The following is a 19,157-nucleotide window of genomic DNA, read 5'->3' as shown; positions in this document are numbered from 1 at the left end:
GAGTGACGGTGTGTGTTATCTCAGCAAGGGTCGTGTGTGGTGTTTCTCCTCTCGGTGTGTTCTGGGTGACGCTGTGTGTTATCTCAGCGAGGGTCGTGTGTGGTGTTTCTCCTCTCGGTGTGTTCTGGGTGACGGTGTGTGTTATCTCAGCGAGGGTTGTGTGTGGTGTTTCTCCTCTCGGTGTGTTCTGAGTGACGGTGTGTGTTATCTCAGCGAGGGTCGTGTGTGGTGTTCCTCCTCTCGGTGTGTTCTGAGTGACGGTGTGTGTTATCTCAGCGAGGGTTGTGTGTAGTGTGTCTCCTCTTGGTGTGTTCTGAGTGACGGTGTGTGTGTTATCTCAGCGAGGGTTGTGTGTGGTGTTTCTCCTCTCGGTGTGTTCTGAGTGACGGTGTGTGTTATCTCAGCGAGGGTTGTGTGTAGTGTTTCTCCTCTCTGTGTGTTCTGAGTGACGGTGTGTGTTATCTCAGCGAGGGTTGTGTGTGGTGTTTCTCCTCTCGGTGTGTTCTGAGTGACGGTGTGTGTTATCTCAGTGAGGGTCGTGTGTGGTGTTCCTCCTCTCGGTGTGTTCTGGGTGACGGTGTGTGTTATCTCAGCGAGGGTTGTGTGTGGTGTTTCTCTTCTCTGTGTGTTCTGAGTGACGGTGTGTGTTATCTCAGCGAGGGTTGTGTGTGGTGTTCCTCCTCTCGGTGTGCTCTGAGTGACGGTGTGTGTTATCTCAGCGAGGGTTGTGTGTAGTGTGTCTCCTCTTGGTGTGTTCTGAGTGACGGTGTGTGTTATCTCAGTGAGAGTTGTGTGTGGTGTTTTTCCTCTCGGTGTGTTCTGAGTGACGGTGTGTGTTATCTCAGTGAGGGTTGTGTGTGGTGTTTCTCCTCTCGGTGTGTTCTGAGTGACGGTGTGTGTTATCTCAGTGAGGGTCGTGTGTGGTGTTCCTCCTCTCGGTGTGTTCTGAGTGACGGTGTGTGTTATCTCAGTGAGGGTCGTGTGTAGTGTTTCTCCTCTCGGTGTGTTCTGAGTGACGGTGTGTGTTATCTCAGCGAGGGTTGTGTGTGGTGTTCCTCCTCTCGGTGTGTTCTGAGTGACGGTGTGTGTTATCTCAGTGAGGGTCGTGTGTGGTGTTCCTCCTCTCGGTGTGTCCTGAGTGACGGTGTGTTATCTCAGTGAGGGTCGTGTGTGGTGTTCCTCCTCTCGGTGTGTTCTGGGTGACGGTATGTGTTATCTCAGCGAGGGTTGTGTGTGGTGTTTCTCCTCTCGGTGTGTTCTGAGTGACGGTGTGTGTTATCTCAGCGAGGGTTGTGTGTGGTGTTCCTCCTCTCGGTGTGTTCTGAGTGACGGTAACTGTTATCTCAGTGAGGGTCGTGTGTGGTGTTCCTCCTCTCGGTGTGTTCTGAGTGACGGTGTGTGTTATCTCAGTGAGGGTCGTGTGTAGTGTTTCTCCTCTCGGTGTGTTCTGAGTGACGGTGTGTGTTATCTCAGTGAGGGTCGTGTGTGGTGTTCCTCCTCTCGGTGTGTTCTGGGTGACGGTGTGTGTTATCTCAGCGAGGGTTGTGTGTGGTGTTTCTCCTCTCGGTGTGTTCTGAGTGACGGTGTGTGTTATCTCAGCGAGGGTCGTGTGTAGTGTTTCTCCTCTCGGTGTGTTCTGAGTGACGGTGTGTGTTATCTCAGCGAGGGTCGTGTGTAGTGTTTCTCCTCTCGGTGTGTTCTGAGTGACGGTGTGTGTTATCTCAGTGAGGGTCGTGTGTGGTGTTCCTCCTCTCGGTGTGTTCTGAGTGACGGTGTGTGTTATCTCAGTGAGGGTCGTGTGTGGTGTTTCTCCTCTCGGTGTGTTCTGAGTGACGGTGTGTGTTATCTCAGTGAGGGTCGTGTGTGGTGTTCCTCCTCTCGGTGTGTTCTGAGTGATGTGTGTGTTATCTCAGCGAGGGTCGTGTGTGGTGTTTCTCCTCTCGGTGTGTTCCGAGTGATGGTGTGTGTTATCTCAGCGAGGGTTGTGTGTGGTGTTTCTCCTCTCGGTGTGTTCCGAGTGATGGTGTGTGTTATCTCAGCGAGGGTCGTGTGTGGTGTTTCTCCTCTCGGTGTGTTCCGAGTGATGGTGTGTGTTATCTCAGCGAGGGTTGTGTGTGGTGTTTTTCCTCTCGGTGTGTTCTGAGTGACGGTGTGTGTTATCTCAGCGAGGGTTGTGTGTGGTGTTTCTCCTCTCGGTGTGTTCCGAGTGACGGTGTGTCTTATCTCAGCGAGGGTCGTGTGTGGTGTTTCTCCTCTCGGTGTGTTCTGAGTGACGGTGTGTGTTATCTCAGCGAGGGTTGTGTGTGGTGTTTCTCCTCTCGGTGTGTTCTGAGTGACGGTGTGTGTTATCTCAGTGAGAGTTGTGTGTAGTGTTTCTCCTCTCTGTGTGTTCTGAGTGACGGTGTGTGTTATCTCAGCGAGGGTTGTGTGTGGTGTTTCTCCTCTCGGTGTGTTCTGAGTGACGGTGTGTGTTATCTCAGTGAGGGTCGTGTGTGGTGTTTCTCTTCTCTGTGTGTTCTGAGTGACGGTGTGTGTTATCTCAGCGAGGGTTGTGTGTGGTGTTTCTCCTCTCGGTGTGTTCCGAGTGACGGTGTGTGTTATCTCAGCGAGGGTTGTGTGTGGTGTTTCTCCTCTCGGTGTGTTCCGAGTGACGGTGTGTGTTATCTCAGCGAGGGTTGTGTGTGGTGTTTCTCCTCTCGGTGTGTTCCGAGTGACGGTGTGTGTTATCTCAGCGAGGGTTGTGTGTGGTGTTTCTCCTCTCGGTGTGTTCCGAGTGACGGTGTGTCTTATCTCAGCGAGGGTCGTGTGTGGTGTTTCTCCTCTCGGTGTGTTCTGAGTGACGGTGTGTGTTATCTCAGCGAGGGTCGTGTGTGGTGTTTCTCCTCTCGGTGTGTTCTGAGTGACGGTGTGTGTTATCTCAGCGAGAGTTGTGTGTAGTGTTTCTCCTCTCTGTGTGTTCTGAGTGACGGTGTGTGTTATCTCAGCGAGGGTTGTGTGTGGTGTTTCTCCTCTCGGTGTGTTCTGAGTGACGGTGTGTGTTATCTCAGCGAGAGTTGTGTGTAGTGTTTCTCCTCTCGGTGTGTTCTGAGTGACGGTGTGTGTTATCTCAGTGAGGGTTGTGTGTAGTGTTTCTCCTCTCGGTGTGTTCTGAGTGACGGTGTGTGTTATCTCAGTGAGAGTTGTGTGTGGTGTTTTTCCTCTCGGTGTGTTCTGAGTGACGGTGTGTGTTATCTCAGTGAGGGTTGTGTGTAGTGTTTCTCCTCTCGGTGTGTTCTGAGTGACGGTGTGTGTTATCTCAGTGAGGGTTGTGTGTAGTGTTTCTCCTCTCGGTGTGTTCTGAGTGACGGTGTGTGTTATCTCAGTGAGAGTTGTGTGTAGTGTTTCTCCTCTCTGTGTGTTCTGAGTGACGGTGTGTGTTATCTCAGTGAGGGTTGTGTGTAGTGTTTCTCCTCTCGGTGTGTTCTGAGTGACGGTGTGTGTTATCTCAGTGAGAGTTGTGTGTGGTGTTTTTCCTCTCGGTGTGTTCTGAGTGACGGTGTGTGTTATCTCAGCGAGGGTTGTGTGTGGTGTTTTTCCTCTCGGTGTGTTCTGAGTGACGGTGTGTGTTATCTCAGTGAGAGTTGTGTGTGGTGTTTGGCTGCACTGAGTCTGTTTTGAGCCGTGTGTTAAGAGTTGTGTTGCTTGGAATGAGTTTTGCAGGTGATGTGAACTGTTTCGCTCAGGTGACTGTTGCTGGTGCAGACTGTAGTTAGAGTTTTGCACATGTAGCTCCAGATGTGCTCACCTTCATTTAGCAATCGAAAAAACTGTAATAAAGCTTACAGACAGATCTTCATGTTAAATGCCATGAGCACACACTTCCTGAAAAAAAAAGGTACGAAAACTGTCTCTGGGATGGTACAAATATTAATACCATTGAGATACTAATATGTACATTTTAGGTTCTAATATGTATCTTTAAGGTACTGATATGCACCTTTAGGGCTAAATAAGGTACAAAATTGTAGCTTTTGAAAAGATACCACCTCAGTGACAGCTTTTGTACCTTTTTTGGAGTTGTTGGTTGGAGAGGAAATCCATATAAGTCAGGGCAGTTTGGGATTTCTCTCCTCTGCAGTTTTGCTGACCCATAATCCAACACAAACACAGATGCAGCCGTTTATTGATTTTCCCGCTGCATCAGCAGAGGATGGATCTCTAACCAGCAGCGGGTTTCTTGGGGAATGTGGTGAGTTTGAGACTGACATGAATGCAGCACTGGGCCACATGGGCATATTTAAACACTCAAACTCTTAAATGCATCCCATTTACAGCCTTGACCCAGATTGTTTAAGTACACACACACACACACACACACACACACACACATACACACAGTCATTTATATTTGCTCAGATCACATGTGTGAGAAGATACTCATTGTGTATTTTAGCATGCACACACTCACATACTCTATAGGGGTCATTTCAAGGAACTCCAGATTTAATTTGATCATTTGTGATTTAGGATGTTGTGGATGGTTGCTTATTATTTAAACTTTAACATTTCTCAAATCTCTGACTTTTGATGGTAGGTTTAATCAATCTGAGCACAAACTGAGACATTATTTAGAGGAGAAACATGCAAGAATCCATACAGCAATATTAAACAAAAAATGACCAAACATTAAATTGTTAAAATGTTAAAATACATAAATATATTTTGACACATTTTTACTTATATTTTTTCATATACTTTCTGGCTATTTTAATATATATATTTCAATATATTTATACTTTGGACATGCATTGACTCAAAATCTGGCCCCTTTGAATTATGTTTGCCAATATTTTCTTAAGCATTTAATTTAAATATATATACATTGTTTATACAAATACCTTTTGCATTGACCCAAAATGTTTTAAAATATTTTTCCTGTCCTTTGAAATGTTTTTAAATATATTTCCTCAGATATTTTCTATGTACTGTACATTTTAGTTTTTATTTACATTTATTTTATGTAAATTAAGCATTAATTCAAAATGTATTTTAAAATCGGAAGTGTATTTTCTTGCCCCGTGAAGTATGTTTTCTTATATGTTTTTCAATAAATTATCTCATATAGTTTTTGTCCATTTTATATAAACAAAATTCAGTGTAAATATATGTTTATACTCAAAATACATAAATACATTGCATCACTTTTTTTTCTTAGATCGGAAATGCATTTTGGCATTTAAAGGTTTAAACAAAATATATTTTACATTTGGAAAATATATTTTCTCAAAGGGACAGTTCATCCAAAAATGAACAATTCTGTGATCATTTACTCACCAGTTTCTTTCTTTTGCTGAATACAAAACAAAATGTTCTGAAGAATGTTGGGAACCAAACAGTTGACTTCCATAATATTTATTTCCATAAGTCAACGGGGACCAGAAACTGTTTGGTTACCAACATTCGTCAAAACATCTTTTGTGTTTAACACATAAAGGTTTGGAACAGAATGACAGAATTTTCAGTAAAACTATCCCTTTAAGAAAGTATTCTACATATATTTTGACCAGAAAAAAATATATATTTTGCCTGAAAAGAATCCATTTATTGTGAATAGGAGAAACGCTTGAGAAGATCTTATTTGTGCTTTGCATTTGGGGAATAAACATGTTGAATTCCGCCCTTTTAAGTGTATAATGTCAGCATGTTCTCCTGCATCATGGATCTGGATGTGGACACTCATGTCATAGGTTTCAGCTACAAGGTCGTCAAGTGAGAAACCCACGTCATATAAATAGCAAAAGTCATTAGTGTCACAGTGAGAGAGTCTAGACGCCTGGAGCGAAGGTGAGCTCACCTCCTGAAGCGTCTGCACCATCGACTCCATCTGTTCTCTTCTCGACAGCTCCTCCTCCCATCTGCAACACAGCACACACCTCTGATGAGTCTGAACATTACACTATCAGTCATTATATATCACAGTTATGTTATAAAATCACAACTTCGCTGTTGTGGCAACAGCATCAAAGACTCCTTTGGTGGGGAATCCAATGAATGAAATACTTCTATGCAAATGAAAGTGAATTCATTCACATGTCACATTTAAGATGTATATTCCTATATGTTACCCTGGACCTCAAAACTAGTCTTAAGTCACTGGGGTATATTTGTAACAATAGGCAAAAATACATTGTATAGCTGCTTCACAGTAATAAACCGGACAATAACAGAATCAGTGATGCAACCTTCAGCTCTAAAAAGACAACAGTGTCATTATTCAGCTCACAGTGTAAATTAACATCAAGCAGTCCTGCCCAATGATAGCTATGCAGATGGTTCATATTGTGTTCATATGCGGACAAAGGCTCATCTGTTCCCCTTTGGTCTCATTGATCGTCGAGCTCAGGAATCCTCCGGTAAACCCTGGGCTGTGCTCCGCTGGCGTCTGTGGTCTGTGTGCCCATCCCAAGGTGTCTGGGACGAGCCGGATTTGTAACCCAACACTGCACTCTGACAGACAGAGGAAAACCAGCACAACCAGACCAAAGGGTAGACTTATGGGATTGATTCTTTATAGACATCAACTAATTCATCACCTGAAATATAGCAAAAATTTACTTATTCTTATGTGATCAATTAAATCAATAAATTATATTTAAATTATATTCAATATATATATATATATATATATATATATATATATATATATATAATTAAATAGAATACAATTGAAACAATGAATTAATAATATTATTTAATTTAATAAATAATAAGGATATTATTATGGAAGCTTGTTTCTGCCACTGAATAAAACTTTTTATTATAACTTTTTATACCATTCTTTTTCCTCAGCAATTTTGTGCTATAAAGTCAGAATTGTGAGTTTATATCTCGCAAAAACTGTGACTTTTTTTTTTCTCAAAAGCTAGTATTAGGAAGTCATATCTCAGAAAATAATTGTGATATAAAACGTTGCAATTAGCTACCTTTTTTTATCTTGTGCTCAGTGGCGGAAACAAGCCTTCAATATATTATTTTATTTGGGGTCAGTAGTATTTATTTTTAAGACATTTTATACCTAGAATACACTTTTATACTTTGAATAATTTTATTTAGTGAGGATGCATAAGTCACTACTTTAAAAAATATGCTGTGATTGGCTATTTGATTATTATTATTATTATTATTAATAATAAATAAAATGTATTATAAATCACTATATAACAAGGCTAGGTTATTGTGTATTCTGTGGTCTCTGTTTGGTTTACAGTAACTTGTAATGTAAATTAAAATCAGGAAATGACAAACCACAACCCCGAGAAATGCTTCTGAAAGCACTCAAACCATTACTTAAATTCGTACATCTGTGTCTTAAAGATGTACGACCACGTACACCATGGGGTGGTGTTGGCGCAGTGGATAAGACACACGTCTTTGGTGTGAGAGACCCAGGTTCGAATCCACTGTGAGACACCAATGTGTCCCTGAGCAAGACACTTAACCCTAGTGGCTCCAGAGGCGTGCGACCTCTGACATATATAGGAAATGTAAGTTGCTTTGGATCAAAGCGTCAGATAAATGTAAAGCCTGGAAACTATGAGTGACAGCTGTAAAGAGGCAGTTAATCAAGCGTGTAGACAGAACTGCAGAACAGCTCTGTGTGCCGGAGGGACTCTTTCTACAGACCATCAAATCATTTCTCCCTGTTACTACAGCAACGCTTGAGCAGATGAAGCACTCGATCACATTTACTGCCGGCTCTGAGCCGCTTCACTGTTACTACGAGGAGGTAAACAGTACACACTCACACCGCAGAGCTGCTGAAGGAGACACAGCTCTATAGAGGACACACAGCCATGTGAGGTCAGCTTACTAATTAGGGTGAGGGAAGTGGAAACTTTCCCTTAAGACACACACACACACACACACGTGCGCTATCAAACACACATAAAAGACACTTCAGGAAAACACATGCCGTCACAAAACACACCGCAGACCTCTGCTTTCCTGTTGTGGCAGAAAACACATTTAAAACCAAGGAAACCGCAGAAAAGATCATAAACTACAAACACATCTATCTATCTATCTATCTATCTATCTATCTATCTATCTATCTTTCTATCTATCTATCTATCTATCGTTTGTTAATTTGTTCGTTCTATCATTCTATTCATCCATCCATCCATCATACTATCATATATCTATCCATCTATGCCATTCTATCTATTGAGCAGTCCATCCATCCATCCATCCATCCATCATTTTATATATCCATCTATCTATCATTCTATCCATTCTTCCATCATTCTATTCATTTAACTGGTTTTATTCATCCATCTATCATTCCATCATCTATCTGTCCATCTGTCATTCGATCTATTGTTCTGTCCATCTATCCATCACTTAATCTATTCATCCATCCATTTATCCTTCATTTTATCTTCCCATTGCACATTTATTTATGGCTTTATCCATCTAATTCATCCATCCATTGCTCTATCCATCTATAGTTCTATCCATGTGTTGTTCCATCCATCCATCCATCCTTCATTCATTGTTCTATCATTCTATAAATCCATCAATCCATCCATCATCCTATCTGTCGTTCTATATATTGTTCTGTCCATCCATCATTTTATCTATCTTCTATTTATCATTCTTTCCATCTAATCCATCCATCCATCCATCTATCATCTATCTATACATCAATCTATCCATCTTCTTATCTATCCATTGATCTATGTATATATTGCTTTATCCATCCATCCATCCATCTCTCTCTCTCTCTCTCTCTCTCTCTCTCTATCATAACCTAATAACCTGCTAACCTTCCGTCCTGTCAGATCTGTGGAGCTGCAGCTGGTCACTGTATTCTCTGTCTCTGTCTGTCTGTGTCTGGACTGATGCTGACTGAACGCTGCTCCTAAAGTGCTGGTGTGTGAATCACACTGCTGCAGAGCTCTGCAGGTCACTGGAGTTCATCAGCCACATCAGCCAATCACAGCACAGCACAGCGCATCACTTCCTGCTGGACGCAGGGTGGCGTTAGCATTGATGCAGAGGACAGAAGAACACAATCTGATCACAGTGGACAGTGTGGACCTTTGTATAGGATGAAGAAAGTTACTGTCATTAGAACACATAATTAAACTCATGAATATTCCACATTTCCACATAATAATTATCTTTAACAGATTTGAAAAGACATGCAGGTCAGATTTCAGATATATGATATGTATCAGTATTCAGTTTACATTTATATGAAGCTTTATTTTTTTCCCCCACGGGCAAAAACTGCAGTGTTCCATCAGCAAAAATAGTCTGCCATCAGGATTAAGGTATTATTCATCACACGGGGTATTTAATTTCCAGAATTAGAGTTTTGTGGCTTTTAATCCATGTCTGTTGGCATGAAAGGAGACATTAAACGTTCATCAAAGTATTAAAATGATTTCTGAAGGATCACGTGACACTGAAGACTGGAGTAAGATGTTGAAAATTCAGCGTTGATCACAGGAATAAATCACATTTCAAAATATATTTACACAGAAAAGACTTATTTTAAATTATAACAATATTTTACTGTATTTTGAATCAAATAAATGCAGCCTTTATTAAGCATAAAATATAAAAAAATAAAAATCTTACAGAATGGTAGTGAAGGTTTAAATCGTACAGTGTTTGCTTCTGACCATGGACCAAAAATGCAGGTGTTTATGTAAACTTAAGGTTATTTAAAAACACGATATGTTCCTTCTCATTAAAGATGAATCACTTTAAGTTCTCCAGAACAACACGTGAGGAGTGACTTTAATCCAGTAACACTGAACCTAAACCCAGGAATGACAACAAGAGGACTACTTCACTCCCAAACCCTATAAGGACAATTTCCTGTTTGTTTGAGAGTCTAATACCATACAAGGTCAAGTCAGCACACAGATATCTGGCTACTGATGACCACGTGCCTTACAAATGAGTCCCATTATGCACTGCACAAATGATTCAGTGTCACAAAAACTCCTTAGTTAATCTCACAGCGCTCTCAAAAAATATTTAAGATTCATGCATTTTAACAAACAATTGAATAAACTTAATGTGATGCATGAAACAGGCATAATTTCAGCACGTAGAAAAGTCTGTTTGCATCTATTTGATTTCATTTTACTAATCATATTTTCTAAATGCATTTATTATTATGCTTAGAATCAGAATAAATCTGTAGTGTTTTTGGAGTTAGTCATTCACTAATTTGTTTTGCATTGCAATTTGTGTAATGTTTATGAAGTATGTTAAAATGTCCCAGAAAATATGACTCATTTCGCCTGTTAATTAGGGGACAGACTCATGTGACCAAGGTACATTTCCTATTATTCTTTATGGCAACTCCAAATTATTATCATTTTTTTGGCTCTGTAAAGCTAGGAAGTGAAAATAGAGGAGGAAAATGCTATCGCCAAACTCATAAACATTAATTTCCCAGGAGGACTTACTTCATCCTACTGTATATATGCAAATATGACAGAGGCATATGCTAATGTCTTGTATATGGGAGGTAAACTGTTTATGGCCAGCTGTTTGCATCTACAGAGGTCTAATGGCGCTAAAAGCTGTTGGTTAAGGGTCAGCATGTTCAGCTTAAACACTTTAAAGAGCGCAACCTGTTTCCTGACATTTTTTTCTGTGACACAAATGATTCTACTCGTCTCAGTTTATTCAAACGTGTGTTGACCAGTGATCCATCTCTGCTGAAATACTGCTGCATGTGCAGAAATAAAAGCGCAAGCCAATGCAGGAAATGAGCGATGTGTTTGTTTGTGAGTTCAGGGTCTGAACGATTAACCTGAGCTGCAGCGGACAGAACAGGTTCTTCTGCGCTCATTCACAGCAGCCTAATCAAACGCATAAATCACATGCCATGATTTATCGCTAATAGTCTTTCCCTGGCACGTTCACTGGTCCCTTCGTGACAGCCTCGGATGTCTTCACCATGTGGGTTTACTGGGAATATTTCACACTGATCATATTGTCCTCCAGAAGAGATGTGCAAGAGAGAGAGAGAGAGAGAGGCACTATAAAATCTGTTTGATTACTTCCATAAAATCCATGTTTTTACGTTGTCATTTTTCTGTATTCTATTTGAATGGTTTAATTCATTTTGAATAATCAAAAAAAAATTTTTTTTAATTTATACAACTTAATTTAATAATTGCTTACATTGCATTATTTATTATTATTATTATTATTATTATTACTTTGAGATGTAAATTCTACTGTTCAGGTTCAGTATGTTAACGTATGTTAAACCAAGCTATTAGTTTCTGTTGCTTGCATTAAAGACATTGTGTTTTGGCACTTCTATGTGGTTGCTAAGATGTTCTGGTTGCTATTGCATTGCTAGATGGTTATAAGTGTGTTTTGGATGGTTGTATCACATTTTCATCATCAGCCGGTTGAAAATTAGTAAAAACAAGCCACATGACTCGAGGTTTCATTCAAGTCTGAGTTACATGCCAGAGTTTAATACTCAGGATTGAAGGGTTTAGCAAACAACACGGTCGATTGTAACTGTGCAGCTTGCCTTAACAAGCACAATAATTATTTGCATAAGACCTGTTAAAAAAGTTATGAACCACGTGAGCAGGTCGAGGCAGAATGCAGAAAGATCAAGAATCCCCTGGCTGCCACAAACGTGTTCCTTGCAGTGCTTCCAAATAATAATTTCAAGTTGTTAAACAGGGAAATTCAGTTGCACAACCAAAGAACACTTACATAATTGTGCGGAATGCAAAACAGTTTTCAGCTCTTTCAACCTTTCATTGCATTGAATAGGGACAATACAGTAGATTATTTTTCACAAACCTAAGTAGGGCTAAAATGATTAGTTGAAATTAATGACAACGTTGACAAAAAAAAAAATTGTGGACAAATATTTTTGTTGTTGATTAGTCGTTTGATCTCATATGACATAATGCAAGGGCCTGCAATCCAATAGAAGATACGCTTAGGAGATGCACAAATGAAGCAGAACCAGAAGAGTGTGGGAAAGATTTATTTTAAGTTTTTCAGTTAGAGGTAAAAAGCAGTCCTGTATACGCAAGCAGAGTGTTACTGTAAGCGAATATCCTGATGCATGCTGAGAGCGGCGTTTAGATGAATATGAAAATATATGCTGCGTGCTTTACTCTCAATGACAAAATAAACACACAGCAAACACAGCAACAATTAGAAAACTGTGGTTTACAGTATATATATATATTTAAAAAAACAGCATCAGTGTTGCTTTTAGCTAGAATTACTACTTGGCTTTCTGCTATAAGCCAATATGTAAAGAATATGTACTATAACTAAAACTAACAAACTGCAAAAGCTGAATAATCGTTCAAACCCTACACTGATTAATCAGTAAATAAGTGACAGTCATTCGATTAATCGTTCTAATAATATATTATTATATATTATAATAATATATTATAATAATATATAATATATAATATAATTATATCATTATAATATATTATTATATTATAATCGATTAATCGATTATCGTTTGTTGCAGTCCTTAACCTAATCAACTTGCTTAAGGACTAAATCTTCACGACCTATTGCTCAAAAATCATGCAGCACAAACATATTTTAACATAAACTACAACTGCAACTCAATTCAATCAAAATACACTCCTATGTTTGCATATTTTCTTTGAAACAGAAAGTTGAGGCAAGACATGACAAAGACTTTATTCTCTTTCTCTCCAGAGCCAGATATAAGCATAAGATGCTTTTGCATTCTAGCAAGTAAGGATGCAAACCATTCTGTTTTTACTTCAAATTTCAAAATTATACAATCTAATTTAGATTAAAAGCTGCTCATGTTTCATGCATGCAGCATCTTTGTTTGGATCATGATTAAAATGCAGTGGTTGCCTCTCATTTTAAACGGAAAGAGCACATACAAAGCCTTAGTTTGTTTATATGAAGAGATTTATTTGATTTGTGTTATTTATTTGGTTTGGGGCTTGTTTTAAAATTTCAAATTAGTTTTGTTATTAACATTTACATTGTGTTTAAATGTTATTCAGCAGACGCTTTTATCCCAAGTGACTTACAAATATAAGGACAACAGATGCAATCAAAACCAACAAAAGAGCAATGATATGAAAGTGCTATATTAGTGTATTATAGTGTTATATTTCAGTTTCACAAAGAAACATGCAGGATTTTGTCCAACAAATATTAAAATGACACATTTAATTTATAATTTGTCTTAAATCTAATTTTGTAAAAAAAAAAAAAAAAATTGAATTGAATCGAATCGTGAAATCAAAATCGCGATTCGAATCGTGACTTGAGTGAATCGTTACATCACTACTAGAAAGCATATTGAACGACATTCAATATATACAGAACTGAATGAATCAGCTGATCTCCATGAGGCCTCTCTTCCTCAAACGTCATGAATACAGCACTGAAAATAGAGTGAGAGAAAATAACCCACACCTCTAAATGATCTGTGAGCGTATCAGTAACGGCTGACCGAAAGCCAAACAGAGGACAGACCCAGCTCTGAAGCACACTACCCAACTGCTTATATAATGTGGATTAGATTTAAAGATAGTTACTGGTACCACAATAACATTCCATTCACAAATACTGCTATTAATCTCTGTGCTTCCCAAATTGCAGTAATATTTATATCACATTGTTCCTGTATGGATTTCTTTCAGCTGAAGACAAAAGAAGATGTTTGGAAGAATGTTGGTCATACAGAAAGTCATACAGGTTTGGAACGACACGAGGGCAAGTAAATGATGGCAGAACTTCAATTTTTGGGTGAACTGTCCCTTTAAGTCCTTCAAAACTATGCATAACCGGTTTTAGGGTGGTTTGCATTGTTCTTAACAACAGCTCAGACAAAATAACTTACTAAGGATATCTTGTGGCTTATGGTTTTATTCACAAGGGATTTAAAACGACATGAACCAGGGTTCACTGAACAGTGAAAAGCTTTGAGAGAGCTTTGGGTGCCGTTTCATTCACTAGAAGACGCCCAACACAAGCTGAGTCCAAAAACTAGGGTGTGATGCAAAACTGTGACATGAAAATGGCTCCAAGTTGATTATTAGAGATGAAAACTAGGTATGCAGACATGTGTGCGAAACAGGTGTGCACATTTAATACAACAACTGACACAGTCATAAAGCATCTGAGCAGCTGGGATGTGATGATTACTAAGACCTTAAAATGGGTCACAGCTTGGTTCTGATGGCAGGAAGAACCAAATAACCAAAAATCATAATTATGATATAATTACAAATACAGATTAATATAAATAAGCTTACAAACTTTTACAGAAATGTAAAAACTGCTGCTGTGTTTTCCACAAACTTGTATGTTAAAGTGATATGATTGTTTTATGCTACCAATTTTAATGTCAGGCCTTGGTTTTAATATTAATATTTAATTATTTTCAATATATTGTAATATTAATATATTTTAATATTCATTATTATTATACAAAAATATTAATATATTTTAATATTCATTATTATTATACACAAATTTTAATTTTCTTTTTTACGGTCACAATGGCTCACAGGTTTGTTCTGTTAACTGAGAAAACAATGCTACATGCAACTAACCACATAATCATGCATTGTTAGGATATTAAATAAATAAATATCAACCTTTGAAAAAAAAAGGAAAATGTTACTCTATGTTCGCACAAATTCATATGTTACAAAGTAAACAATTTTGCATATTTGTTTGGCCTGTATATTGTAATATATAATATATTTCATAGATAGATGTTTATATAAGAAATGCACTTATTTTTGCCACATTTTTATTTATTTATTTTCAAAGTGATGTGCACATTATTGTACCTACATGTTTTTATATATAATACAATTCTTTATTTTTTATTTTAAGGATATTTTGGTCAAATCTGGAACATACAACTGTTTGAGAACCACTGATTGGCTTCCAGATGTTCAGAAGGTGACAGCCTGCAGCTCGAGCTGGATGACAGGTCGTCACGGCTAATCCAAACTCCCGTCGGGCCCCTGGGGGCCTCACCACACCCAGCGTGTTCAGGAATGTGCCGGGATCTCCTGCTTAAACAAACACATTATCTCATACGGCCGCCTGACCAGCAACTCCCTCTCTGTCACGTTTCCCATCCGTAATACACCTCAACGGCTTCAACATAAGCAAGGTGTGGCCACAAAATACTTTGCATGTTAAGTCCCATCAAACTTTCTCCAGAAAGAACACTTAATTGACTTAATAGTTTGTTAGTGTAGCCAAGAACAGTTACATACAAGTCACTCCTGTGTGATAACTTGCATTGCCAGTGCTCGGGGCGCTATTATTCATTGCAAAACCTATCCTCATTATCGACTGGAAAACATTTAAAGGGTTTTGTTCCAAAAGTTACAAGGCATGTTAGGACCTATTGTGATATAACATAGATGTAAAGGGTTTGTTTTGTTAGCTGTAGCAACACCCAAAATACAAGGCGACGTTATCCTTTAGTTGACCCACAGTTTCTCAATTGTGCCAAATATGGTCATCAATGCAAGAGTAACAGGGATAATAATGAATTCTCTTTATAGAAGTGGAGCTGTAATAGGTCGATAATGCATTAAAGCTCACAAATTGATCTTTAAATCCCCCAGAATTCACCCAGAACGGAAGTGCCAGGATGCTGGACTGTAGGGTCAGGAAAGCCCTATTCGACTGATGCAGATAATGTTTGAACAGCAGCGATTCATTTTAGCGAAAAGCAATGAAGACCATGATATATTGTATATATGGTTACAGCTCATGCATATTAATTTAACTACTATATAAATTATAGAATTATAAATAAGGTTTGCAAGTAGTAATAAAATGGACAGTCACATGAAGATATGAATATGAAGTAGCACAACTGTTTTCAACTTTGATAATAATAATAAATGTTTCTTGAGCATCAAATCAGTAGCTATATTAGAATGATTTCTGAAGGATCATGTGACACTGAAGACCAGAGTAATGATGCTAAAAATACAGCTTTAATCACAGGAATAAATTACAGTTTAAAATATACTGACATAGAAAACAGTTATTTTAAATTGTAATAATATTTCACAATATTACTGTGATTTTTAATTATATAAATGCAGCTTTGGTGAAAAGACATTGGAAAATATTTGTAAAAATCTTGAAATCATACTGATGTTGATACTCAAATGTTTGACCGTTAATGTACATAAAATATAGTTTTATATACAAAATAAGGTTATTTATGTATGTATATATATATATATATATATATATATATATATATATATATATATATATAAACTATAAGTTGTGAATTGGCCGGTAAGTTTTAGTAGCCAAACTGACTGGTGAGTGAAAGTGTTAATTTTAAATCTCTCCAACAAATTTCCATTTTACAACATTTATACAACAATTGCATGAATATGCACACTTGATTTAACTCTCTAAAAGTCATTGTGGCAGTACCTTACAATTATGCATCCACAAAGTACTAAAACAATCATTCATGGGATCAGATTTACTAATTTCCGTGAAAAAAGCCCAGTCTTAGTCCACACAGACAGAGAATCCACTGGCTTCCCATAAATCTCAGGAAACAACATGTCACAGGTGAGACATGGATGTGGGTGAGCCTGGCAGAGATCAGTTAGTGTGAATCAGAGCGCGGCCCACCCTACAGGTCATCCACACCCCCATTCCAACAGCATGAGAAGGACACACACATCTAGATATCTGATGCAGCCGTCTGTCAAACATTAATGCTCTTTAAATCTTCCCAACCATCCCTGAAACATGACTACATCTCATACTGCCAAAGATACTCTCAACAAGTATTGTGTAGTGGTTTTCAGTCAGGAGGAGCTGCTCGCTGCTTTCTGCTAATGACAGCTTCAATTTTTCAAACACCAGAGGAGGAAGCAAAGTCTCCAAAAACTCAGCCTCAGGGCTCCAGCATCGATCTGCAGCACTGAAGCTAAATTCAGCCTCCATTCAATTATTCATGCAGGAGAAAGATTTCTGGAGGTCTGGGTTTGATAGACGTTGCCTCTCTGAGATGATGGTCTGTTTTTTAGGTGATTGGGGTGTGGTTTGTGATCTTGGAAGCTGGTCACAGCATCACTGGGTACCACTATGAAACACTTATGCATGGATTTTATAAGATGAACATCACTGCCTTTAGTGTGTGTGTGTGTGTGTGTGTGTGTGTGTGTATATATATATATATATATATACAGTACAGACCAAAAGTTTGGACACACCTTCTCATTCAAGGAGCTTTCTTTATTTTCATGACTATGAAAATTGTAGATTCACACTGAAGGCATCAAAACTATGAATTAACACATGTGGAATTATATATGGAATTATATACATAACAAAAAAGTGTGAAACAACTGAAAATATGTCATATTGTAGGTTCTTCAAAGTAGCCACCTTTTGCTTTGATTACTGCTTTGCACACTCTTGGCATTCTCTTGATGAGCTTCAAGAGGTAGTCACCTGAAATGGTCTTCCAACAGTCTTGAAGGAGTTCCCCGAGAGATGTTTAACACTTGTTGGCCCTTTTGCCTTCTGTCTGCGGTCCAGCTCACCCCTAAACCATCTGGATTGGGTTCAGGTCCGGTGACTGTGGAGGCCAGATCATCTGGCGCAGCACCCCATCACTCTCCTTCTTGCTCAAATAGCCCTTGATGCCTTCAGTGTGACTCTACAATTTTCATAGTCATGAAAATAAAGAAAACTATACTGTATATATGCTCTTCTATTCACCAAGGCTGCATTTATTTAATCACAAATACAGTAAAAAAAAACATAATATTGTGAAATAGTATTGCTATTTAAAATAGCTGTTTTCTGTTATGAATATATATTAAAATGTAATTTATTTCTGTGAACAAAGCTGACTTTTCAGCATCGTTACTCCAGTCTTCAGTGTCACATGATCCTTCAGAAATCATTCTGATATGCTGATTTGCTGCTCAGGAAATATTTCTGATTATTATTCATGTTGAAAACAGTCGTGCTGCTTCATATATGTATGGCAACGGTGATACATAGTTTTCAGCATTCTCTGATGAATAGAAAGTTCAAAAGAACAGCACTTGAAATATAAATCTTTTGTAGCATTATGAATGTCTTTAATGTCCCTTTTGATCAATTTTATGAGTCCTTGCTGAATAAAAGTATTAATATCTAAAAAAAAAACAAAAAAAAACTTTTGAATGGTAGTGCATATATCCAGTTATCACATTAAAAAAAAAACAAAAAAAAACAACTACAACAACAACATGATCACTTCCAGTTCATTCACACACTGGAACTAGAAAGTCAAGTCGAACACACTGCATTGTGGGATACAGTATGTCAGGCCGTGGTTCTATGCTGCACATTTCAGCAATGCATTAGGTCATCAGGGATTGTATGCTTAAAACTGTACATACTGTATACTGCAACATGTCAGCATACTTTATATCTCTCTTAAGAGGTTAATGAATGTTTTCCTAAAGAAGTTGTGACAGAACGTTGCACCAGACTGCAATAAATCAGCATATACACACGTACCAGTGTCCTGACTGCAGTTTATCACACACACACACACACACACACACACACAAAACCCATCAATCTCTGCTCTCGCTCCAGCAGTCAGTTCACTAACTTTCTAACAGGCCCAAAGATTTCTTCACTGCAGCACTGATGATGAAGAATGTGTTTTAGTGGTGGAGCAGCGGAACAGCAATATTTTAAGTGTTTAGGAAATCAATAATCTTCACAAACTCAGCAGCTTTGACCAATCATTGCATATGGATTTTCATGCATGCTCTGTCATCGCAAAGACACTAACATCTTATTGTTCTTAATGGTGCAAGACTGTGACCATTTCATCCAGCAAGCACATGAAATGTCTTTTTTATGCTTTTCACTTGTTTCAACAAAAATAAACAGCGCTTGCAGACAAGTATAAATATAAGCACTAGTATTGCTCATACTTAGAGATAGATTTGAACAAACCACAAACACTACGTATTCAACCTAGTGGGGTTATTATAGTCAACTAAAAATAAAACCATTTAATCACTGAAAAAAAATCATTATTTAAAGTAAGAATTAAAATAAATAAATAAAAAGAAACTAAT

The 19,157-nt window shown here is 38.3% G+C and overlaps 1 protein-coding gene across 2 annotated transcripts in view; it reads right to left on the bottom strand.

Annotated features, from left to right (window-relative positions):
• LOC132119699 (intermediate filament family orphan 2-like) overlaps positions 1-19,157 on the bottom strand; it is a 32,197-nt gene that overhangs the window by 8,964 nt on the left and 4,076 nt on the right. For both annotated transcript variants that reach the window (XM_059529888.1, XM_059529889.1), the window contains exon 2: positions 5,834-5,894. In XM_059529888.1, the coding sequence (XP_059385871.1) occupies positions 5,834-5,894 (61 nt within the window). The remainder of the gene's footprint in view (positions 1-5,833; positions 5,895-19,157) is intronic.

The sequence above is a fragment of the Carassius carassius genome, chromosome 38 (assembly GCF_963082965.1).
Source record: "Carassius carassius chromosome 38, fCarCar2.1, whole genome shotgun sequence".
Classification (NCBI taxonomy): domain Eukaryota; kingdom Metazoa; phylum Chordata; class Actinopteri; order Cypriniformes; family Cyprinidae; genus Carassius; species Carassius carassius.
This window is presented reverse-complemented; position numbering and strand designations above follow the sequence as displayed.